Here is a 25649-nt window from a genome sequence, read left to right as displayed (position 1 = left end):
CTACTGAGTTTGGGAACTAATATTTTGGAGAAGTAATATACATTGGGCCAGTGTTAAAAGACTGAGCGTGTACGATTGTTCACCTGGAAGGAGTAGTTGGTTGGGATGTCTCACTCACTTCTTTTCTGAGCTTTGAACCACATCTCTTCCTCCTCCTCAGTTCTCTCAGTTGTCATCATGTGAACATGTGGATGCAGGAACTAAAGTGGGCTTTTGCAAAGGGAGTTTTTGATATGTGTTGCAGTAATGTTGAGCAGAGTGTGCCATGTCTGCCTGCACTGGCTGGCAGGGTTTGCTCCATTAGCCAATTACCTGACTAAATCAGACAGTGGCAGGCAGATTGTGTGTTCTCTGACTATCACATCTGTCACAAAAGGTCAAATTGAAACTAGTTTCATTGTGCAAAATTTGTTTTATTACAACAAATAAATAGCTTGATTTTGTTCAGATACAAACATTCAATCTACACTATTAACTGGAATATAAAAATAATGAAATGACACAACTATCTTTTTGTTTTGTTTTTCAAGTAAAGCCTCCTGATTAATAAGTTCTCTCAGAGCTTCAGATTTAAAGTGCACAGTGTGTGTTATTTTATAATGTTGATTAGTGAAAGAACTGTGTCTTCAGGTTCACCAGGAACTCTGTCACTCATTCTGTAGGAGTAAAAAAAAACATGGAAATAAATGTGTGAATCTGTACACTAGAGTAATTGAGTTGAAACCATTACATATCACTCATGCTTAACCAGTTCAGACAGATTTAGATTCAGGCAGGGTCACCTGCAACAGGTAGCAAACAAGAATACGCTAGTGCCATGTTGCTCTTCTTCTGTTGGCTGCAAACGTATTCGCCATAAAAACTTGATATGTTGATCTATCAGATGTCCCTGTTTTGTTATTCACCCTCTATCTATCTGATAACAGAAGAAAACTCAAAAAGCTGAAATAACTATCAACTGTACAAGACAACAACAATGAATTTGTAAAATTCAGATCACGTTTGTACAGAATACACAGAATTGCATCTCTGCTGCATGAACATACCGTACCTGCATTTGCTCATATATCCAGTTGATAAAGTAGGTTACATTGCCGTAGACTCCTGGCTTGTTCCTAAGAGCACATCCAATTCCCCAGCTAGTGTCCCCTGCCAGCCACCATGCATTTCCCTCTTTGACCACCAGGGGCCCTCCACTGTCACCCTGCATACGGGGAAGAAATAAATGAGGTTGGTGTGACTTTCTGTGTGCGTGTGTGTGTGTGTGTGTGTGTGTGTGTGTGTGTGTGTGTGTGTGTGTGTGACAGGGAGAAGAAACTCAGAGGACCTGACAGGAGTCGATTCCTCCCTGTATCTTGCCAGCACAGATCATGGTCTCAGTGACTTCTCCGTCTAACACAAAAGGTCTGTTGCAGATCTCTCTGCTGTAAATGGTCACTGGTGCCTGATTTAGTCTGTCAGGAGCCACTCCTGAAAAGAATCAATGATTGGACACCCACAGTTAGCTCAGTTAACCATTAAAGGGGACCGTTTCCTTACTTGTACTTTAAACCTTAACAAGCAGCTGACCGCTGAAACATTTGGACAAATAATCTACAGGGAGGGATGAACAGTATGTGTTCAAAAACGTTTTGTTTCCTGGGCTCTCAATCATCATTGTATATATTCTTAGAGGTTTTCACTTTGCATTTGGCTTACCAGATGAGCGTAAGGCCCCCCATCCTGTAATCCAGGCTTGACGTCCAACAGAGAGGTCCACATCAATGTTGGGGAGACACACTGGCTTCACTGTTCCTGAGACGTAAACATGCATTTTGCCATCATCATCATCAACTGCCAACAGTTCACATCATTCAGTGAATGAAATGTTAATATTAACAACTATATGACAACTACTTACTTGAAAATATCAGAGGTGTATCGAGCTTTAGAAGAGCAATATCATTGTTATTAGTTTGTGTGTCAAATCCTTCATGAGCAATGATTTTGTCAACTGTTTTGAAAGCCCCAAGTCTCATTCTGGACAAGCTCACGTCGCCGGAGTATACCATCCATATTCCAGGATTGGCGTTCATGCTATGAGGTAAAACATTCGGACAGAGGGAAGACAAAACTCAGATTCTTTCCTGAATGTCCACCAAAAGACAGTAAAAGAAAAATTCTGAACAAACAAGGTAAGTGGCATGAAAGACCCTTCACAGTGATGCTCACTTTTGGAAGCAGTGTGCAGCTGACAGGATCCAGTAAGGGCTGATGATGGAGCCTCCGCAAATGTGTTGATCATAAATCTGGAGACTGACCTGCCATGGCCAGGCCCCATTTACTGCCTGTATACCACCAACAATACGAGAGCTGGGCGCCGCTGAACTCTGTCCACATTCTAAGGATGAGGGGGGGGAGAAAAACTTAAATTCATGAAGTTAAAGTTCAGTCCCGTTAGATATTTGGTCCCATAAGTCTGGACAACTCCCCACTGTCTGGCTGCCTGAATCTGACTTTTCATTGCAGAAATCTTCTAGATTCACACATACTTTAGTGGTGTAGTTGTGTTCCAGTTAAACCAGTAACTTACCAATACACTGAAGTTTGACAGCCTGAGCTGAGCAAGTTTGGCTGGAAAGCAAAGGATGACAAAGACTGTTATTCAACACAGCCAATCCAAAAGACGATAGTCACCATTTTTCAAGGAGTTCTAAACTGCACAGCGTGAAATAAGACTGATTCATCTCCCGGTGGGAACTGAATCACTTACTTACTTACTGTATATAACAGTATTATGTAGTGATACAGTAGGTGGGCTGTAATACCTGTAAACCAGCTGTGACTGTATGCGTGATCCATGACTGCTTCCAGGCTTCAGCTTCATGTATCCCCTCACAGCTATAGCACCTGCACTGCTTTCTGTGTAAGACACATAATCCTGCCTGTAGGATGGACATAAGGGAAAACATGTAATCAGATGGGATGGACCTTTAAAAAAAGGGGGGGGGGGGGGGGGGGGCATAAATAGTAGTGAAGAAGCCAATCAGCACCTCTTGTACCCTATGTGCTCACATACAGCTTTCCCATAGTTGTCGTTCCAGTTTTCAGCACACACCGGCATCCACATCTGCCTGTCAGATGAGTAACTTTCCAGGATGAAGTTGGTGCCGTGGAGGCGAACTGTGAAGCAGACAGAACAACACTGTTCAGCCACCATGCCGCTCACTGATGTGACGCACAAAAGTAGCTACAGCGTGTGTTTGAGGAAGACTGTGGTGATGATTTGAACGCCTTACAGCACTGGGATTCATCCTGTCCATCAGCACAGTCCCGAACACCATCACACCACTGGGAGAGGCTGAGACACTTCCCACCACTTCTGCACGACTTCCCCAGTAAACACTGGTAGTACACTGCAAACACACACGCACATACATGATACAACACACCTACAAAAGCAGACAGGAATCTGATGAGATGTTCATCAAATGAATTCATGTGATGACACAAAGCCGCTGAGGCTACAGAGAGCTTCATGTTCACTTACAGAAGTACCAGAGCAAGAGGCCGACCACCGCCAGGATAAGAAGCACACACAGAGATACACACAGTGCGTATTTCCAGTGACACTTCTTTATTCCTGCAAGGTAAGACAAATTTAAGAATCACGATTGGCTATGCAAAAAAAGAAAATGCAAACAGCGTGCTCTGTCAAGATTTACATAGCATGTATCACACATGCAAATACCAGGCTCAGCAGACACTGTACAGCAGAGATAACAAAAATAAACACGCTGTAGATCTAAAATCCAGATTAAAAGTCTTACACAGGCAACTAACAGAGTTAAACCGCTCTGAGCATTATGTTTATGGAGACTTCAGATCTCAGTGGTCTTTTAAATTGTTCTCACCCAACACTGACATTTTATTCTCGACCTATTACTATTCAGTATTTGCCATTTTGAGTTCTTTCTCATTTCGTTTCATTTTGTTTTTAGGATCAAACGAGCTGCACCAATTTTACACTTCATTAACTGTATATCTCAGCAAGTAAGGTTGTGATGGCCACTGTGGCCACAAGGGACAGTTAAGAGATAATAATACTGTATAGTAAATGATAAAACAGTAGCACAAACAGAGAAGAGGCAGAAAGCACTCACTCATATACTCACTCATATCATTGCAGAGCAGTGTCTATCTTATCTCTATCTAACCACCATAATCGACTGGTCAAACTAGGTCATGAACAACTGCAGCAGCAAAACCTCTGAGTGTGTTCCATTAAGCAAATGTGCGTTTTATTGCTCATGAATTCAACTTTTCATTTCTAAGAGAAAGAATCTGTCATTTTTTATTTCAAACATAGTCTCCCTTAAAGTAAGACACACGTTTTGGTCTTAAAGTGATGATAAAAAGATGTGAGTGATTCTGTGAGACTACACTACATGTTTGCCTTCACATGAATGGATCTTTCCCTCAGGACTTCCTGGAGTCACTGTTTACCTGCCTTTTTGTTCCACAGTATCACTTCGCCAAAGACTCGTGACAAACCATAAATCAAATTTTTGCTTTGCTCATTTATAGTGGATGCAAACTGAGTGTGTGTGAATTGTAATGTGCTGTTCTTGTAACTGAGTCTATGCTGCCTTCTTGGCCAGGTCACTCTTGTAAAAGAGATTTTAATCTAAATGAGGCTTTTAGCTGGTTAAATAAAGGATATATATACAAATATTACCGTACCTTGTTTTCTTCCTGATCTATGTGGTGTTCCAGCTGTTGCAGTGTGGTGAGTGTTGATGGTTCTGGCAGTGACGGCAACATAACTGGGAGTCTGTTGTGGGAGGGAAGGGTATATTCCCTGTTGTTGGGTATACGGAGGGGTTCTTCCGTCCTCATGCTGATACCCGCTGTTGTCATAGATGGGACTGTTTGTCTGGAGGTACAGGAAATAATCATTTAATCATTAATTACGCGTTATCAGTGAGCAGCCATATCACATGAAGAGTGAACTGTTAATGAAAACAACATCCAGACAGTGAGAAATGTTGCCTTTTACTACGAAACTGAACTCACCTGATTAGTATTCATAGTGAAAGAGGCCACACTGCCTGGTGAAGGAGACTGTCAAACTGGAAAATATTACATAATATTTTTTAATAAAAATGAATCAAGTATTAGTCATAAGTGTAGTACATGACACACTGTGTGACCAGACTGCAGCTTTCATTAAAATGATACAAACAAAACATTTTGATTGAGCAAGTTAAATAAAAACTGATACACATTAAAACCAGAAAATCAGAAATACTCATTTCCCCCACAAACACTGGAGAATTTGTAGTTTTTTAAGCAAACAAGCTACAAGCCGATTGAACTGTTCCACACTTCAAAAGTACGTTATCAAAAATCACCTGAGTTAATGACTTGAGTTAGAGTTTACAAAAACATTTATCCACGTTTTTCACTAGATTTCCACCTACCTTGAAATTCCCACAAATTCCTTCAGCGCTCCGGTGTCGTCTGTCCCTCCACTCCTCGTGTCTGTCTGTCTCACACCATTCCTCCATGTAATCATCAGCTATGACCACACCTTTTCCACTGAGTGCACAAGCCAACCTGCTGTGTGCTGCTTGCTTTATGCAACACTTGACATGGACAAACAGCAGGTATTGACGAAAGCCAGCACTTGATACTCATTATCTTCAGTTCATAGCCAGGCTTTTGAGATAAGGTGAACGACGAGCACAGGACTCTGTTCATCCACTGATCTGTGATAGGAAATAATCTCTAATTTAGGAATTCAATTCAGCAGAGTAATATACTGTTTATCATATTGAAGAGTTTTATGGTAACTTTGTGCACCAATAATTGTGTTCCCCCATCACATCTCACATCTGTAAACACGCGATGTTGTAAAATGTCATTTTGCTGCATGAAAACTTGCAGATTTCCCCTTCAAATTATACACACCCAATAACAATTCTTCTGTACAATAACCAGAAATAAAAATGTGCCATAAACAAAGTGGCAATTTCTTGTTGTTAGGCAATGCTGCCACTCCTTTTACAGTCAGTGTGACTGAGAGTGAATGATGGGAGTCAACAGGTGTCACTGCTTGTTTGACACACCAAAAGCCGTCATTCAAACAAGGTTTTAAAGGATTAAAAAGATTTAAGTCAAGTGAAAAGGCATAAAAGACTTGGTTCTTACTTTATGCATGCTATTGTTTGTCCTTCTGAAGAGAAGCGTCTGCAGTGTTTAATCAGTAACGCCCAAACAAATGGGCAAGTAAGCTTAAAAATACTGACAGCTAAAGACTCTGTTAATGTTTAACTCAGTGTTTGATGGTGTTAACCGGCAGGAAAAGGAAGGAATGAAAGACCACAGTCATCCCGTAAGAGACCATGAGGAACATAATGTCCGACTGAGTGACATCACCTCTGCATCATTAAATTGTTGTAAAATTAGTTGAAAGACAAAAGACATGTCCTGACAGGGAATGGACCAGTTGAGGAAACGAACAAAAACAGGTTTACCTCCAGAGGTTGAAAATGTTGTATGTTCCTCCAATGAACACAAACATTTTCCTTAGTCCTTGTGGTGTCTGTAGAACTTTTAATACATTCAGTTCTGAAACTGTTTTCTGTCTGGGAGATATATTGCATGTGACAGATGTTGTTTTTTGTTGCTTTGGACACCACAAACAAAATAAGATTCACCTCCACCCTATTGAGGTAACGACAGGTGTTTTAAAGCCATCTCAAGCCCTCAGCTGGTGAAGCCTAACCCCATTAACTACCTGTGACTCCTGTTAAAAACATATATTGCAAATTTTTGCACACACACACACACACACACACACACACATATATATATATATGTGTGTGTGTGTGTGTACAAACTGTGCTGTGTGAAGACATGTTTTCTACTGCAACATCAATGAGTGCTTTAAAATTACAAAGAACACAGCACCATCTAGTGGCCAATATCAAAAATCACCATTGCTATATTATTGGAATAGAACTTTTTGAGATGAAGCATAAAAACATTAAAATCAAAGTGGAATACCAGCTGTGAAACTTGATGATTGTTGGTCAAACCTTCAGAGAGCATCACCTGCACAGTCAAAAAGCAATCAAAACCGCATGAGTGGTTCCATGAAAACTATTTATTAAACCATTTTACTTAAATATGACTGTTTTGAACGATGCGTTTCATCAAACAAAGGAGTGTTTTGTATGGTCATGTAGTCATGACGTCATGTGAGGAGAGTCCATCTTTGCTGTTTGAGTAAGGCCACTGGCATGTAAGTTTTAACAGATGCATTCTTCACAGTAAAGGATGTTCACAGACGTCTCAATCATTTGGAGCCAAAAGGAAGTCAACACACAGATCAACCAAGTATCAGCGAGAGAGAAATTTCCCATCAGGTTTCCTACAATTTCTGGATCACGATAGATGAAGCTCCGCCACCTCCATTGCAGATGCCTGCCAGCCCGTACTGGCCCGACTTGAGGTTGTGCACCATGTGACCCACAATTCTTGCTCCGGACATCCTGACAGGAGAACAGACATGATTAATTTGGATGTGGGCCTGAAATGTAAATACACTTACTGGATGATACTGGAACAAGTACAGCTGATTCTTTTGTCCCTGATCCAAAAGAGTCTGTACGAGTCCCTCTGCTTACCCAATGGGGTGTCCCAGTGACACAGCTCCCCCATTGATGTTGACTTTTGCAGGGTCAATGTCCAACATCTTGATGTTGGCCAGCACAACCACGCTGAAGGCCTCGTTGATCTCCCACATGGCGATATCATCCTTCTTCAGCCCTGCTGCATCCAGAGCCTGAGACACACACAGATTCACAGACACACACACGGTTGGCAAAATACACAAATCAACTAATTTTTCTCTTATTGCTCCTCTCTCTTATCAGCAAAGAGCCTTGCACAAAACATTCAGCAGATTGTATCAGCTGATGCTACTTGACATTAATTCCATGAGGCCAACATTATAAACTCGCCTGTTGTTGGCTTTCAGGGCTCTCGTCAGCTGCTGTGTGTACTATCAGATCTTCCAGCAGCTCTAATAGAGTGATACATCTTCTCTCTAGCAGATCGCATCACATCAGTATCAGAGGTTGCTTTCTTCCAGTTACATTTTAGTTACAAAACACTTTCAGTGGACGTACATTGATGGTGTGGAGGAATTAAATTGCAGTCTGTTTCATGGCTGTCGGCTGCAGTTCTACTGATCAATACTGGAAAATGGGAAGAAAATATGGGTCCACAATCACATAATAAATGAGCAGAATTCCTCCTGTTTGTCTGGACACTGACATCTTCCAGAACACGAGGACCAGCACCAACTGGAAACTCTGCACACAACCTCACTTTCATTGATCGAAAATATAATGTGGGTCAGGCTGAAGCGAGCGCGTAATTCAACAACACAGTATATGAATTATTTCATTTGTTTATTTTTTTTCTATGTTTAGCCATGTAGATCTTTTAAAAGACTTTCATTTTGAAATAATGTACAAGTAGTCTGTCTCTGTTTGTTTTGGATTTCCCTCTTCTCTACAAAAGAGTAGATATTCGAATGGGTCGAACCTCTGTGGGTTTTTAGAGGGAATATCCAAACGTCATTTCTGGCCAATTTTGAGAGGCCTCATGGGAACCCACCTTGGGTACAGCAAATGCAGGAGCAATGGGGAAATCGATGGGTGCAACCGCAGCATCAGCAAAAGCTATGGAAAAAAATGTACATATATACACATCAACATCAGTCCTGCAATTTAACAAAAACTATGACAATTATGACAAACAAGCTGATGATGGCTTTTACATTGCACCTGTTCCTCATGGCTCATGAGTGCCGAAATACGTTTTGATGTTTTAACTGCTGAAATATAAATCCAGCAGAGCCCACAAACTCATTACTGTTTTCAGCTGCCATGCCAATCTCTCTATTGACTGTAGAATGAATGCAACCCACCAGTTTAACGTATTATAAGTGGGCCTGCTGTGTGTTAAAACCTCAATTTTGGTTAAGCTCTGCACAGTTTAGCGTGTGTGTGTGTGTGTGTGTGTGTGTAAAGCTTACAGACAATCCTGGCCAGCGGAGTGACGTTGAGTCTCTTTGCAGCATCTGCTGTCATTAAAACGAGAGCAGCTGCTCCATCGTTCAGTGTGCTGGCGTTGGCTGCTGTCACTGTGCCTGAAAGACAAGTGACCAATCACAACAGCATGCACATTAAAACACAAAGGCTCTGTGAGCAAGCACTCTGACTACACTCCGTTCAAACAGAATTCATGTCCAAGTGATGGATGAATGGATGAAAATAACAGCCACTCATCATTACCGTTCTCTTTCTGGAACACTGCCTTCAGTTTGGGAACTTTACTGAAGTCGACCCGCCTCCACTCCTCATCCTCAGACACGACCACATCAGGTTTGCCTACAAAACCACGTCACCATCAGATAAGCTGTGCTATGTAAGTAAATGACATAGCGAGCAACTTCCTGTACCTCTCTGGGGAATGCTAACTGGAACGATCTCCTTGGCCAGAATTCCAGACTCAAATGCTGCTTTGCTGCGGCTGTAAGAGCCAATGGCGAAGGCGTCCTGCTCCTCTCTGCCGATGCTGCAGCTCTTGGCAGTGTTCTCTGCACAGTTACCCTGTAAAGGTAAAAGCACCAGACATGAGATCAAACATGAAACTGATGATGAACTGATATAATGTCTTCTCCACAATCTAATATCTAACAGGTGGTTGGTAGTTACCATGTGGAATTTGTTGTAGACATCAGTGAGTCCGTCCTTCACAATGAGGTCTTCCATCCTCACGCCTCCATAGGCTGGGGTCTCTCTGGACATCACATAAGGTACATTGGACATGCTCTCCATGCCTCCTGCCACCATCACATCCTAAAACCACACAGACAGCCATACATTGATCTGCAGTGACAAATACAGTCTATTCATTGTTTGTCTGGCGTCTCAGTTCCTGGTTGCATGTGCATGAACGGCTTTCATAGGATTTTTAGTTACAGCCATTCTGTCAAAGAACTGAATGATGTGTAGTTTCAGTCCTGAGGCCAAGTCTATGCAGTTGTCAAAGTTCTGAAACAGCTTATGGTAAACAAAGCTTGTTTTTAGTCACAACACAGTTTTCCATGATCTTGTCAGAGATCAGATTTGTGTTTTCACGTGTACAGTGTCACTGTACCTGCATGCAGCATCAAGCAAGTGAAAGTGCATTTCATGCTCAAGCTACCTGGTGTCCACACATGAGACTCTGAGCGGCCATCATGATGGACTTCATCCCGGAGGCACAGACTTTGTTGATGGTTGTTGCGGGAGTGTTGAGGGTCAGGCCTGAAGACACAATCAATAAAAATAAACAATAAAATACGAATCTCCTGACCAGCCCTCAGTTATGCTTTAGCGTGCACATACTGCATACTGTCTGTATGTTTGACCATTAAGACATTATTTCACAGTCATCTATTGTACATGATAAAAACAGAACTGTCATTTACAGGTACTATGTTACGTTACTATGCTTCTAATATGTTTCCACATTAGTTTCCAACCTTCTTGTAACTTGCAATTGTCACCTTGCAGCTGCCCACTTTCGCTTTTCATATTTTGGAGCCTCGGTCATGTGTGTGTAAAGTGTTGCTTTCAGATCATAATGTATAAAGAGATGCTTTTTGTACCCGTGTCAACCATTTCTGACTTGTCAAGATAGCATGTGTGTAACTGGTTTGTGGAAATCAATGTTTTGGAACGAGGGTGAAAATATAGCAGTGTGGTCATACCTGCTCCAAGCAAGGCTTGTCTTGTGGGGGCCTGTCCTTCTCCTGCCTGAAGCACATTGCCCATGTAGACTTCCTTTACCTGTTCAGGACTGATGCCTAAATGCAAGAAACATGAGGTCAACTCATTAAATCTACACATCCATGATGCATCCTCCGTCTCGTGTGAGAGTGAAAGAATAGGAAACCTCAGGCCATTTCTAAACCATGCATCCACACATCTGGTGATGATCAGCTGATGTTCCATCAAGCCCGAAATGGAGGAAAATATTTTTCTCTAAACAAAAAAAGTGACCCATCAGAACATACCTGCTTTGTCTATGGCTCCCTTGATGGCAATGGAGCCTAGTTTGGTGGCTGGTACTGCTGCTAGGCTGCCTTTGAAGGAGCCCATTGGAGTGCGGGCTGCGCTGACAATGACGACCTCCTGAGAACATGCATCAAAAACCTGCATTACAGCGAGCAGTCGAAACATTTACTTGTGATGATGGTTTGAGATTCAATTCCTGTAACTTACATTGAGTGAAGGGCGAGATGTGTAGCTTCTTGAGAGGTACTTGTGAGCCTACAACGGCAGGATAATGATATGGATTATTCACCTTCCACACGAGAGAGTTCCTATTTCTAATCCCATCTTTCCAATCAAGTCTGTGGTTCCACCTGAAGCTCCTTCATACAAGTTTCAGTCAAACGGAGTTAATCAGCTTTAAGAGGAGCATAACAGACTGTTAGCTATGCTGACAGTGAGTGCAGACACAGGTAGGCAATATTAGCTGGCAACTTGATGACAAACCATTTATGCTAGCAGTGAAACCCGTTAACATGACCCTTTTCTGGCTTTTAATATTTCAATTCACTTAAGCTGGTTACTGTTGTTGCTGCAATGCTTTCTCCTCGGTTCATTTGTTGAAAAGCAGACCTTGCTGTTGCACCTTTGGGGAAAATCTGTGATATGAGAAAGCTTCACTAACCACACAGGAGCTACCTGGAACAGTTATCAGGTGTTTTCACACTGTAATATAATGATTATAATCATAAACTTTATTTGTATAGCACCTTTCATCCAAGAATTGCAGCTCAGTGCTTTACAACAAAGACATCACACGCATAAAGGCCTTCACATAAAAAAGACAAAGAATATAAAATGAATGTAAGATAAGATGGAGAATAAAACCCTCTCTATAAGAATAATAAAAAATAGATAAAACTAAGGATGGAAATAGAAGCACCAAAGATCTCCAAACTCTCTTATTCCTTTAATACAATAGCAGTCAGCAATTTGAGACCAAGTATTGTGTCTTGTGTGCACACTCAACCAATCAAACGCCTCCGAGGCAACAAGCATAACAGAGTCTCTCAAATTCCAGATGGGCACAGATTCACCATCGGTCTTAATTTACCAAAATAAGCCTATTTCCTTCTCCCCCAGAACGCCTCCCCACAGTTTTAACCTCACTGTGGGCATTATCTGCCCCAGGCTGCCACGGAGAAAAAAACCTCACCTGTTGTGGTGCTGTGGTTAAAAAACACACAGACCACAGTCTTTTACAAGGTGAATGAATGACAAGAAAATGAAATCCACTGAATAGTAGTAATAAACAAAGTTAAAAATAGGGTAAAGTGCGTTCCAAGGAGGAAATCACCAAGTGCTTCACAGAAAAGACATAGAATGAACATAAAAACAGGGATAAGGTTTTCATGTCAAATAAGATGAATAAAACCCTCTCTATAACAAAAGTAAAAATAAGGTAGAATGAGGATGAAAATAAACACAACGCATAACACATACTGAGAATGAAACCACTGAATAATAGAATAAAATAAAGTTAAAAATGGAGTGCATAGACTGTCTGGGCTAAAGTGAAGAGATAAAGCTGTCTTTTAAAGACAAGCAGCAGGCTGTCTTCTCTGATTTCTACAGGTAGTGTGTTCCAGAGCAGACTGATGCTGATGATCGCAGCGTTGCTGGAAGCAGATAGCGAACAAGGGAGCTAACAATATACCTTGGTCCAACTCCATTAAGGGCTTTGTACACTATTTAAATCCACCCTAAATGACACAGGAAGTGCACAGCAGCTCCTCTTGGTTCTGGTTAACAGTCGAGCTGCAGAGTTTTGAATGAAGTGTGTTACAGTAATCGGGTCGGCTTGAAATAAAGACATGAACCAGTCTTTCAGCATGTTTTTGATTTATAATGGCCGTACTTTAGCTAAGTTTGACTGTAACACAAGGACACTAACAGGCTAGCAGAGCTGCTCTCAGTGAACCAGGCCTTGTGTTTACAGACTGCTGCTAAAGCTAGCATTCCTGTGCAGTCTAACAGGAAAAGAGAAGAACCCACAGTGATTTTTCTGCACAGCTTCACTTACCAGGCGTTTGCAGACATGAGCGCGCACACTGAAGAGTCCACTGGATGACATTTTGAACAGGCAAAACACAGGACTGACACTCACACGCTCCTACGCGCTTCACCTTCAGCCATAAAGCGGAGAGCTAACTATATCAGCCAATCACAGTGAGAGGAGTGGTCCATCTGACGTCACATCAGTGCGGCATTATGGTTATTGTAGTTTTAGGCACGAAATCCCAGTACGTGTCATACAATTGATTACGTGTACCAGGGGTGTCAAACATACGGCCCGCGGGCCGGAACCGGCCCCCAAGGAGGTTCGATCAGGCCCGCAGGATAATTTAAAAGTGGAAAAAATGCACAAACGACATGGAATTCATATTTTTAATGAGGTGCAATTCACGGATTGTCCACTAGGGGGCAGATTGGTGCTGTTTTGATCAGCGTAGAAGAAAACAGCGGTGTTTTTTTTCAACAGCGGTCTCTGGTCTCTACCAACACCCTCATTAGCCAAAATGTCATTATCCAAACGGAGAAAAGTAGATAAGGAGTGTAGAATTTTCAATGAAAAATGGACCACGTCATATTTTTTTACAGAGATGCGTGGGAAACCTTTGTGCTTGGTGTGTTTTCAACAAGTTTCGGTATTGAAGGAATATAATATTCGACGCCACTACGAGACTCATCACAGCGAAAAATATGACGGCTTGCAAGGACAACTGAGAAGAGACAAGGTCGACGAATTGCTGGCGGGTCTGAGGAAACAGCAGTCAACTTTCACCCAGAGCCGAGAAGTCAGTGAAGCAGCAGTAAAAGCCAGCTTTTTAATTGCTAGCGAAATAGCATTAGCATCAAAGCCGTATTCCGACGGTGACTTTGTTAAACGATGCATGTTTACAGGAGATGTGAATACTTTCTTCTTTACACATTTAACATCACTCTCCTTAGTTTGTAAGGTGTAGGCAGGGATTAAATATAGATTTTATAGGCACATGTGCAAATGGTTTAAAAATTCCTTTCTTTATAAATCTCATTTAATCTTAAAGTGCATTACTATATTTTTCGATACCAATTTATTGTTAAAGTTTTGTGCCTTTGTAGAATCATTGGGATCAGTTGCAATGCATATATGTGAATGATAAAAGTAAATTGCACATTTGTCCATGAAATGAAATGTTTTGTAAAAGGAATGTTCATTAAATTTCATCATTTTCCTAATGTTCTTGTGCTTCTTTACACCAAAACAAATGAAAGACATGATATTTTGGTTATTTATAGCATGTATGGTATAATTTTAATGGTCCGGCCCACTTGACATCTACCGAGGCCATATGTGGCCCACGATGTGAAATGAGTTTGACACCCCTGACGTGTACTGTCCCACACGTTTATCTTTGAAATGTAAGTCCTTGTTAATAATAGATAACTTGTAACGTCAACACGTACGAAAATGAGCAACATTTTGTAACAGAAGTGAAATTCTACAGGACACGTGGAAGTGGAACTGGACTAGACTGGCATTGCAGGTCCAGAACTAGAGTTTGTTCACTGGTCTGCCAGTGGATTAGTTAGGCTGGACCAGATATGGTGTTACCTTCAATGACAGCTCCTGAAGATTAGAAAACATCTGCAGGCACAAAGTGGTAGACCATGCACATTGTTCACTACATTTCACATTTGTCTATGTTTGTGTGACCTCTGAGGGGCTCAGTTGACATCAGAGTCTTTTCTTAAGCGTTTTAAAGGTAGTCTAATGACAATGTCACTAGTTGGTAAACCCACCCTCTCTGTCATTAGCTCCTACACTGCAGTGCAGGCAGTCCAGTGAAGGCACTGAAGCCACTGTCGGGGATAATTATAAATATATGTTATTTTTTTTTCCTTTTGTAACAACTTCCTGGAGGTCATGGTGGAAAGTGGAACACTGTCCCCTCAAATCGTCAAAAATACCAAATGCTTCCAGACCTCTCTTACTGCAATTAGTGAACTTAAGCATGATGAAGAAACATTCAAACTCACTCTTGTTTTTATTTTCAGTTTGAAAGATTTATTAAATCATGTGAAATGAATGCATGCAAGACAAAACATTGTGAATAGGTGTTGCCCACAGGAATAATAATGTATTTCTTTTTCAGCTAATGTATTTCCTCTATGCAGATTTCTATAGAAAAGGCCCCTTAAGATACTCAGGATTAGTTAGTGAAGTAGACCAAAGCAGTTTATGATCACAGGTGGATGCATGTGTGTGTATGTGTATTTGGGTGATTGTTTCTTTAGTTGCAATCCATCCATCTGTTGTTTAACAAGGTACGCAGTGCTCTTCTTCGTTGGTAGTTGTACTCTGTCTGTCTGGATCCATAGGAAAAGTACAGGTTCCCTGGCAAAGGGAATGCATCATTGGTATAGCCCCAAACAAGAACTCATAATGCTACTGCTACCTTTGACTGTTACCTACCTCTGTTCTCAAAAACAGCATCCACTCTGTAGCCAATCCCAGGGAGTTCTCTGTGAATGAATTTTGGGTACCCACCATCCATTCTGCCCCTCCTTTCATTGTAGCTGTATGAGTAATATGAGGAGGTGTTCATCAGCATGTGCTATGGGTCTATATCTGGATTCAAGCCAGATATGTATGGCTATTAACATTACTCACCTCCAGTATTTGTTCCCCACAAAGAGGAGGGTTCTGCCTACAAATGAAACATGGACAGCAGCATCTACCTTGGTGACAGATGAAGGGAAGCCGAAGTCTCTGAGAGGTTTGGGATAACCTGGCTGGACAGTTTTTCCTCTGATCCCCCAATAATGATCTCCTGTGATGTGGAAAGGCCAAGTTATGTTTCTAGTGGATTCCTGCATTTTTTTTTTATATCTTATTATCATTTTTAATGAATAAAAAAATGATTATTAACTGAATAAATTGTGTACCTTCAAAGAAAATCACATTGCCTCTCTTATACTCATAAGCAGCATCAACTTTGCTAATTCCAGGCCAGACAGACTGAATTTTCTTTGTACTGATGCCGTCCCAGGAGCTGCTCCTCCTCCAGAAATGTCTGACAGAACAGAACAAAATTCCATGATAAGCGGACAGTACTGAGAAGAAAATCTTTAAAAATAACACCTCTTTCTAATGGAGTGTCATGGGTTTGTGAAACCTACATGACTAAAACAAAAAATAGTGCAAAAATGTCTCACCCAGCCTTGAAGAAGTAAAGCTTGCCCTGAATGGAGGTTGCAGCATCAAAAATCAGGTCCCTGCTACACCTGTCTGGAGGAGGTTCTGATGTGGGTTCAGGTCCAGGCTGTGCATCTAGGTCAGGTTTAGTCGTGGGTTGATCTGATGTTGCTCTGGCTCCTTTGACAGACAAAAGACAAAGACATGACACTGGGAAAGAGATCATCAGTGCTTTCTTGTAAAGTGCTGTCTGTGAATTAGTTGAGCTCTTACCGTAAATAGCCTGTATTCCCTTTCTGTCATCATCTGGTAGCTTGTAGTCCTCTGTGGTCACATATTGGTAGGTGGGATACATCAGGGCTGTCTGGACCTGAGAGTGGGCTAATCCCAGTGCATGGCCAAACTCATGAGCTGCCACCAAGAACAGGTTGGCTCCTGCAGATACACACTGATAAAGTTACTATGGGGACATAATCAGCCGCAGTCTGATATCACCTCAGTCATAATGTTTCCTTGATGTCAGCACCTGCTGAGGTTTGAGTCCAGTTTTCATCTTCATCGAAATGGGTGTCACCTCCGTTGCCTTCTCCGGGAGAAAATGCATGAGCCAAGACACCACTCTCCCCATCGAATGGAGCAAAATCTCCATGGTCTGGTTTTGAGAGGAGAAGAGTAACGTTAACACTAGATCAAACATTGTCTTAAAAGCACTGAAGGCACTGCATTACCTCTACTCTTGAACATGATCATAATATCAGCGGTGCCGCTGTTGATCTGCTTGAAATCCAGAGGAATGACGTCACTGTAGAGTTGCAGAGCCTTGGCTATGTTGGCATCCACATCACTCTGACTCAGGTCTGGTGTGTAGTCAGTTATCCTGCGATGTGAGAGTGAAAGTGATTTACAAAATCTTTCAACGGGAGCTTTCTTGTGCTTTATGTTTGGCTGAGCTGCTTTAGAGAGTTTTGTTGTTTGTTTTTTGACATTGGGGATCTTGTGTGGTACCTGTATGTGACCACAGTCTTGTCCCACTTCGGTTGACCGTCAAAATGGGCATATCTGGTCACATCTGTGAAACCACAGCGGGGTCGAGCCATCACCTCCACTGTGTTGGAGTCCAACTTTCCTGTCACCTCCAGGCCAAAAAACTCCTGCATTTTTCTCAGAGTGTCTTCAAAGGAATCCAGAGAGGAGCGCAAGACGCTGTCTGGGGCACTGACACCCACATCAGAGAAAAACTTAGACAGATAGTCCTGGACAAAGAACACAGGAATAAATTTCAATGCAGAATTTTGAGAAAAAAAACTTTGGAAAAGATTACTTTTAATTTGTAATTGAGTTCAAAGTTATAGTCCTTGAGATTTTCATGAAATGAAACCCAGTTTTTTATTCTATTCTATTTGTTTCTACATCATTTAATATATTTACATAGTGTAATTTCCTCTCTATGTTCATCATTTTGATTCTTAGTGGCAGAGTCTGCCATTCCCGCACTGGATGCAGAATGTGATCTAACATATTTGTACTTTTACCTCATTGATATCAGCCCAGCTGTTTACTGTTCGTTCTCCTACAGCTAAGGCTATTACATACAGGGTGGCTATTAGCGTCATGCCACCAGGTTAGCCCTACTAAAAAATGCTCTTACAAAACAGCAGTCGTTTTGGGCATTTTCTGTCAGAGGATCAATTTTAAATATTGCAGGGAGTAATGGCAGAGTCAATAGCAGCCCCAGTAAGCTGCGGGCGACAGGCTGCACACCTCCAACAAACCAGCACGGTTACAGTTTGCTGCTGTTATGATGTAAACTACTTGTACTGTGCTCAGCATGAAATCAGATGGAGGCTGCTCACAGCAAAATCATCATTATCAATATCAATAATGCAGCAGCTGCTCTTCTATTGTTACCTGCTGAAGGAATGTTTGCTGCTCACACAAATCTGGGGACCTGTAGTTTTAAACTGCACTTGCTCTCACCACCAGTGACCATGGGTGTCACGGAATCAAAAGCTGGAGTCTAAGGATGATACTGCAACTGATGATGGAATTTTTCAAACTTATCTTTTCAATTGGTGGTATTCACTATCTTAAACCATGAGATGCCAACATAGATATACTGAGTAATCCCTCTCTCTAATGTCTGTCCAGCATAAATACTGCAAATATACACTGAGTCTGTGTTCTGTTCACCTTCTTTAAACAAACCTACTTTAGTCATTTAAAGTTTTCTTCATCACAAAACAAAGATAAATGTTTTGGTATGGTGTGCAAAAAAATCATGCATACCTCCAGATTTTCAAAACATGCATGAGATATTTTTCCTTTCCATACATATTATCTTTAATGCTCAACTCTGAATTCTTCAAACCAATTTTTAATACTGCAAAGTGTGGAAATTCATATTTCTAGCAATGGGAGGTACATTTTTGCTTTTAGAAAATTGCTCTTCTTCTCCCTGATATTGCCAGTTTAAATCACAGCAACAAACAGTGCAGTATTTTACCACAGAGAACACCTCATGTTTACCTGGGCTTTAGTGAGCTCTTCTTGGGTGGGTGAAGCGGTGGGCACAGCTCCACAGTGGGCTACCATTACAACTATAATTACTGTTTTAACAGCCAGTGCACCTTCCATGATTCTTCTTCTGCTGCAGAGAAAAGGGAAACTCCAAATACTTTCTTCTTCCTGCCAGGCTCCGCTCAGACATACACTTGTAATGCACTAGTCAGTTGTTTCCTGAAATAGTCAATTTCACTAATTTGGTTGTGAGGTAAAGAGCAGAGAAAGATGTATGATTGGGCAAGAAAACATTCCTGCAAGTGTCTGAACAAGCCCATTCAGAACAACGAGAGACAGATAAGTTTAGTGATGAGGGGGGGTCGAATGGTGGAAGAGGTAAAAAGAGGTGAGCAGCTAGAATATCTTGGGCCTGCATGAACATGAGGGAGATCACAAATAGTACAATATGAACCACATGAACCAAACATGTTGTTATCATTCAGAGTGTACAGTGGGGGGTACTTACCCTTTCATTTAGTGATTCCTTTTACTTGCATATAACTTGTTTTTAATTAAATGATCACGATACTTTTATACAGATGCAGTTTTGAGGAGCAAAATTGAGTGTGCTGGCATGCTTTCTCTAAAGTTTTATATACATGTGGGGCAAATATGAGAAATGTAGAGCAGCATTGAGAAACCATTTGTGGTCATTGTGCAGACTATCCATCAGAGATACCTAAAGCAAGCTTTCAGACCATCATGCTGTATTGCACAGTATACACTTGTTGTGGAGGATCATGCATCAGTGGATGCAGTAAGCAAAGAAAACAAGAGAGGGAGCCACAGGAGCACAAAGTTCAGCTTAAACTGGCTGACATACCGTGCTCTGTGGTGTACCTTATGTTTCTTCTTTTTCTTCTTTTACTTTGACATCAAAACTCACAGTGATCATTCAGGACCTTCTGGATTCCTGCGTCTGGCACACATATCATGGCCCAATGGAATAACAGCATAAGTGGCGGTTTCAGTACATGCAGTCACATGCATAGTCACAAAATTAAATTTTACATTTGCAAGCAATTGTCATAGCAATTCAGTTTCCACTGAAACATTTGAAACTACAAGCTGTTGTACACTCTATGCTTCCATGTTGGAATTATTAGGTCACCACTGTGCATGCGTTCATGCACAGCATAAAGAATCCAAATAAGGCTGGGTATAGGTGAAAACAGACATTTGGTGATGAATCCCTTTTTAGCCATCTACAGTCATCTAAATATCCACTATTGAATGTTTGCCATGAAATTTTGATGAATGTCTTGATTTGGAGTAGATTTTTATAAATGCGTATTTTCACTATTTTTTATGTGTTGGTATTTGCAGAATCTCATGGATTTGGAACAGCTTCTCTACATGTTTGTACTTTCACTCTTCCATCAGCTTGTCCACCGGGGACGTGTAATGTATGTAACAGATACTGTGTGTGTGTGTCAGTAAGGTGTGACTGTATTCATTCACTATAAATGCACTCTGCATTTATTAGAGGACAAAAGACAAATGTTTGAATGGCTGGTACCACCTTTATTGTTTATTTGTCACTTAAAATAGCATCAGACCAGTTGAGAAAGTCCTTTTAATACTGTATACTTTACTCCAAGCACTTCAACAGTGGCAAAAACAGTGCACCCACTACACATTTAGATTTTCACTTACAAAATAGAAACATTAAAATGCCTTGCTAATATATATATATATATATATATATATATATATATGTGTGTGTGTGTGTGTGTGTGTGTGTGTGTGTGTGTATACTGATGGTTCCAAATAGTTTCAATTAAGCAGTTTAACATGTGTCCATAAAATGATGTATTCAGTATGGAGGACACTGAGAGCCATGACAACAGCTGATTTTTCTACTGCTGTTGTATTAATTACATTTATTTATAAGACCTTCATAAGACCTTTCTCTGTTCTGCTTTTACTGTTCAATTATATTGAAGTCCTTGATGACATCTTGAAGATGTTTACATCACTAATCAAAGGCCTCATCAGGAATTTTCTGACAGTAAAAGCCACTCACATTTCACTTTTTTCTAAAAATGCAATTTCTAGGATTCCTGAAAAGACTCATACACAACATCACTCCACTCATACAGAAACAAATTAGCAGGTAAACTGGTCTAGAAGTTAGTGCAGCGCAGGAAGTAGCCGTTCCTCAGCACACGGTACAACCTCTTGGTCCTCAGGTCATACTCAAACATGTAGGGTCCACTGTAGATGTAAGTAAAACCTGCAGAGCAGAGGGTCACTGTCAATTTCACAAATTATTCAACATTTTTTGCTGAGAGTTAGATGAGAAGATTAATATCACTCTAATTGTTGTTTGTTAAATATTAAACTGGAGCCAGTATGGTTAGCTTAGCTTAGCATAGGCCAGGTCAGCAAGGAAAACAGCTAGCTCAGCACTATCAAACGGTGACAAAATCGGACAACTAGCACCTCTAAAGCTCACTTATTAACACATTCCATCACTTATTTCCAAACGACTCCAGAAAGTCACTGTGTCCTGCCAGGGCAGAGCCAGACCAGCTGCTGGCTCTTTCTCCTTGTTTCCAGTCTTCATGCTAAGCTAAGATGACTGTCTCCTGGCTGTCACTTCATGTTTAATGGACAGATACAATATAAGAGCAGTTTTGACTGTCTCACGGAAGTCTTGGCAAGAAAGCTAATATTTGCATTTGCTTAAGCTTTTCTTTTAAAGGCTGAAAAGACTGAAGGAAGACTAATTTTGTGTGAACATCTCATTTCAAAAGTTTGAATATTACTCACCTCTGTACTGGAAAGCTGCAGTCACCCTGCCGGTCAGGCCAGAGAAGGTCTCATCCAACCTCTTGGGGAATCCCTGGTCCATAGTCTTTTTGGCCTCATCATAACTGAAGAAACACAGACAGTAATTAGACTGATTCAGAAAAGGAAATGGTAGAGAATAGTTCAAACTGAGATCAGAAACGAATATCGCCTGAACTCACCTGAAGTAATAGTTGCCTACAAAGAACAGAGTCTTGCCAGATTCCACATCATAGAGGGCTGCATCGATTCTCCTCACGCCTCTTGGAAAACCAAAAGATGTAAGTTTTTGAGGATAGCCACGTACAGGCTCATAGCCAGTGAAGGCCCACACTCTGCGACCTGCAAGAAGGAAAAGTAAAAAAAAAAAAAAAAAAACTTCAAGTTGACTTTGGTAATCTTTGAAATGGTGTCAGATTGGTGCCTTGGGAAGATAAAAACACACACCTTTAAAGAGGAAGATTCTGTCTGATTGGCGACTTTCATAAGCAGCGTGGACTTTGCTGGGAGCATTGGGCCAGAAGTTTGCAATGAGACTTTGCTGAGGTGTGTTACTCTGAGGGTGGCTACGCCAGAAGAAGCTGAGAACACATAAGAATAAAGCCATTTCCTCACTAAGCCACTTACTGTTTGGTGATCTTTGATTCAGATGTATTTGTATTCTACTGTATGTTCGCATGTATGTATATATGACGAACCTGTCCTTGAAGAAGAGCATTTCTCCTCGCAGGGTGGTGACAGCATCCAAGACCATGGTTGAATCACAGGCATCAGGGGTGGTGGGGGGCTCAGGTCCAGGCTGAAGAGGATCCGTGTCGGGATTTGGACCTGGAGGTTAAGTAAAATCAGTACCTTAGTTTTTAAGGGATTTTGGTCAAGCCCTGTTTGTGCGAACAGGCATCAATGATCCAGCCAGTTAGTACTAACCATAGAGAGACTGGATGCCTTTGACATCATCCCGGGGCAGAACAAAGGTGTCTGGGTTTCTGTATGTGTACACAGGGTACATGAGCGCACCAGGATCATCAGAGTGAGACAAGCCGAGGGAGTGGCCAAACTCATGGGCAGCCACCATGAAGAGGACGTAGCCTACAGCAGGTACAGATACAGACACAGCTCTTCACGATGAGGGTCAATTTCTCATGTCAAAATACACACAGTGGAGTTATTCCTTCAAATATCCTCCTCCTTAGGTGGAGCTAATGTTAACGAGTTCTAACTACTGGTTTTAATGATAACTAATTATATACATTCAGGTGGTTTAGGCCAGTCGTTATCAACCCAAAGGGTGGTCAGGTCCCCTATGTAGAGTCACCAGATAAGTCTGATGATTTATTTAGAGATGATGAAGCATGAAAAAAAAAGAGTGCCGTATGTAAAGGCTGACAAGCCAAAAAGGTTCAGAACAACTGTATTTTAATAGCTTATCATCTTTTAATGTAAACTCTAAATCTGCAGAGTAACTATTAACAGCAGCTGTTAAATAAATGCAGTGGAGTAACATGTACAATCTGAAATCGAAAATCGAAATATAAACTAGCACAAAGTAAACTGAAGTACCTCAACAGCACTTAATAAATGTTCTTAGTTACCAACACCATCCAGTGCAGAGCATAAGTAGTGAACTGACCTCTGTTTGAGCTGAGAGTGAAGGTCTCATCATCGTCAAAATGAGCATCTCCTCCAATGCCAGGGGCTGGGGCGAAGGCATGGGCAAGAGTGCCATCAGGGCCATCAAAGGGGTAATAATCACCATGTGCTGGAAGAGAAAAAAATACTTGCATCATTAAATATACATTTTAATGTTGTCTTGTCCTGCTCTTCCTATATTTTTGTAAAAACCGACAAATCAGTCCTGATTTTCCCAAATACACTGTCTTGCCATTTGCCACTTCACAACACAAAAAAATCTGTCTTGTATAGATACTTGTACCAGAGCTATGGTAAACACAGCCTTTTCAACACCCTCTTAACCCCTCAAAATGAGAAGGAAAAGAAAAAGGAAAAAATAAGCTCAAGGGTGGCTGCAAGCTCTGACATGCCACCATTGGAATGACTGTTGTCTCTGTTCCTTTGAGTGATAAACATTATGTAACTGTACAAATGGTTCATTGCCACTGTCATTAAGGGATAAATGTCACTCACACTACGGGAGAAGATGCGTCAACAAGACATTTACTCCTGTCATTCTGAACCAAACACATGCTGGAAAATAGATACTTCTCATGACAAGTTAAGTCTGTAAGATAAATGCTTTGGTTTTCTGGCAGTTTTTTTTTCTTTCTTTTTTTTTTTTTTTTTTTTTACAAAGTGCGGCTAAAAGCCTTCACATTTTTTAACATTAACAAAGTTACCAGCAGTACCAAGAAATGCTATCAGTGGTGAAAGGAGAGCACATCTATTCAAGTACATTTCTGAGTACTTTATTTCCACAAGTCAGTCCATAAGCTTTCAGAGGGACATGTTGTACTCCATGACATTGATTTGATTACTTACTTCAGTAAGAACGTGAGTACTTCTTGCACCACTGACATTTTTTTAATATTTTGTGCTCACCTTGGCGGCCAAAGGAGATCATGATGTCAGCTGTGCCACCATAGATTCTTGTGAATCTCAGAGGAGTGACTTTGGCCCAAACCTGCAGCGCTTTGTCTATAGCGTAATCTATCTCTGACACAGACATGTCAGGTGTGTAGTTCTCTATCCTGTAGGGCAGACAAATTATTATTAGGTAGACATACTACAATTACTCTGTCACACGATTTTCTCTCATTAGATCATTCACCTGTAGGTCAGGCTGTTTTTGTCCCACTTGAGATTATTTCCAAATGTGGAGAAACGGGCATTGTTGCCATCTGGAACACCACAGCGAGGCTTCTTCATCATCGCCAAGGTGTCAGCATCCAGCGTCCCGGTGATATGGAGACCAAAGAATCTCTGCATGTCACTCAGCTTTCTGCTCACCTGGCTGATCCCCCGTCTCGCACTTGGGCCTGTCTCCTCTGTTAAGTTGAAGAAATTCTTCAGGTAGCTCTGCAAGATGAGAATTTAATACCTAATACTCAGTAATGATCTTCATTATTTGTGGAGCAATGAACATTTCCAAAATCCACATTTGGACACATCTAAAATGCAAAAACACATGCATGACAAGGTGGAGAAAACACACATACCTCTGCAAAACCTTCATCTTGCACCGTAATTTGTGATACTGGCACACAGCAAACTGTAACTGCCAAGCATAGTATGATGCACAGACTGCAAGACCTCATGCTTCCTCAATGAATGGTGATTTTGTGTCTCTGTGGTGGAGTCTGTACTGTTATATAGGCTGAGGAGTACATGCATTGGGGAGTGGGCGTGTTGAGCAACTACCTTCGTGTGTCAGTGAAGTGTTCCATATATGGATGACAGGAGAAGATTGTCTTTGATTACTCAGCCAACAATAACAAGAAGAATCCCCCAAACAATGCATTTTATGCAATTATGATGATGGAACACATGGCGTGTCCATTCAGAAACAACATATTCTAAAATTAGATATCACTATTTTAGGTGCTACCTGGAAAATGACATGTATACATAGGAGCCAAAGTCGTATCTAATGCTGCGTTTAAATTCAGATTCAGATTCTCTCAGTATCACATAGGAAGGAAAGGGCAGATTTTTTTTTTCCTTTATCAGTCTGTGCTTCGTATGTATCCATACAGTATTGTCCCTGAGCAGCTCAACAGGTTCCAAGGTTTGTCATTGTATTTTGTGATTTCTACATGCCCACATTTTAAGGCAGCCTGCATTCAAAGGTCTTCACTGACAAACCGTCGTCTCTAACCCTCAGGCTGCTGTTGCCACTGATAAGACAGTGATGTGCCTTGTGAGCAAGCAGAGACAAGCTGTATCATGTTGTGAACAACAGTCCCTCTGACATGTTAAGGAGTATTTGTGGATACCACCCATCA

The 25649-nt window shown here is 41.2% G+C and overlaps 4 protein-coding genes across 4 annotated transcripts; all 4 read right to left on the bottom strand.

The window, feature by feature from the left end:
- Positions 1-991: 991 nt before the first annotated feature.
- Positions 992-5516, bottom strand: tmprss2 (transmembrane serine protease 2). The gene is made up of 13 exons (XM_076751097.1): positions 5463-5516; positions 5056-5111; positions 4723-4915; positions 3530-3622; positions 3279-3395; positions 3033-3162; positions 2808-2924; positions 2573-2613; positions 2212-2380; positions 1901-2076; positions 1699-1794; positions 1328-1470; positions 992-1204 (listed from the first exon to the last, which is right to left on the bottom strand). Exons 2-13 carry the CDS (start codon positions 5068-5070, stop codon positions 992-994), a joined length of 1503 nt encoding a protein of 500 aa, XP_076607212.1. The 5' UTR covers positions 5071-5111; positions 5463-5516.
- A 1619-nt stretch (positions 5517-7135) lies between these two features.
- On the bottom strand, positions 7136-13309 carry acat1 (acetyl-CoA acetyltransferase 1). Its single transcript, XM_076751416.1, has 12 exons — positions 13180-13309; positions 11328-11375; positions 11120-11237; positions 10814-10909; positions 10267-10367; positions 9774-9917; positions 9518-9668; positions 9351-9446; positions 9092-9205; positions 8671-8735; positions 7674-7831; positions 7136-7538 (listed from the first exon to the last, which is right to left on the bottom strand). The coding sequence occupies exons 1-12, from the start codon at positions 13228-13230 to the stop codon at positions 7418-7420; spliced, it is 1263 nt and encodes a 420-aa protein (XP_076607531.1). The 5' UTR covers positions 13231-13309; the 3' UTR covers positions 7136-7417.
- A 1929-nt stretch (positions 13310-15238) lies between these two features.
- On the bottom strand, positions 15239-19140 carry mmp30 (matrix metallopeptidase 30). The gene is made up of 10 exons (XM_076750446.1): positions 18865-19140; positions 17344-17591; positions 17067-17215; positions 16865-16990; positions 16612-16773; positions 16359-16518; positions 16089-16216; positions 15814-15973; positions 15616-15719; positions 15239-15537 (listed from the first exon to the last, which is right to left on the bottom strand). Exons 1-10 carry the CDS (start codon positions 18970-18972, stop codon positions 15434-15436), a joined length of 1449 nt encoding a protein of 482 aa, XP_076606561.1. The 5' UTR covers positions 18973-19140; the 3' UTR covers positions 15239-15433.
- A 1883-nt stretch (positions 19141-21023) lies between these two features.
- LOC143332705 (collagenase 3-like) lies at positions 21024-24962 on the bottom strand. The gene is made up of 10 exons (XM_076750449.1): positions 24864-24962; positions 24476-24723; positions 24247-24395; positions 23321-23449; positions 22618-22779; positions 22389-22518; positions 22138-22271; positions 21873-22032; positions 21673-21776; positions 21024-21133 (listed from the first exon to the last, which is right to left on the bottom strand). The coding sequence occupies exons 1-10, from the start codon at positions 24960-24962 to the stop codon at positions 21024-21026; spliced, it is 1425 nt and encodes a 474-aa protein (XP_076606564.1).
- Between the last annotated feature and the right edge of the window lie 687 nt (positions 24963-25649).

Source organism: Chaetodon auriga, chromosome 15 (assembly GCF_051107435.1).
Source record: "Chaetodon auriga isolate fChaAug3 chromosome 15, fChaAug3.hap1, whole genome shotgun sequence".
Lineage (NCBI taxonomy): Eukaryota > Metazoa > Chordata > Actinopteri > Chaetodontiformes > Chaetodontidae > Chaetodon > Chaetodon auriga.
Note: the sequence above shows the minus strand (reverse complement) of the source record. Positions and strands in the feature narration are given on the sequence as shown.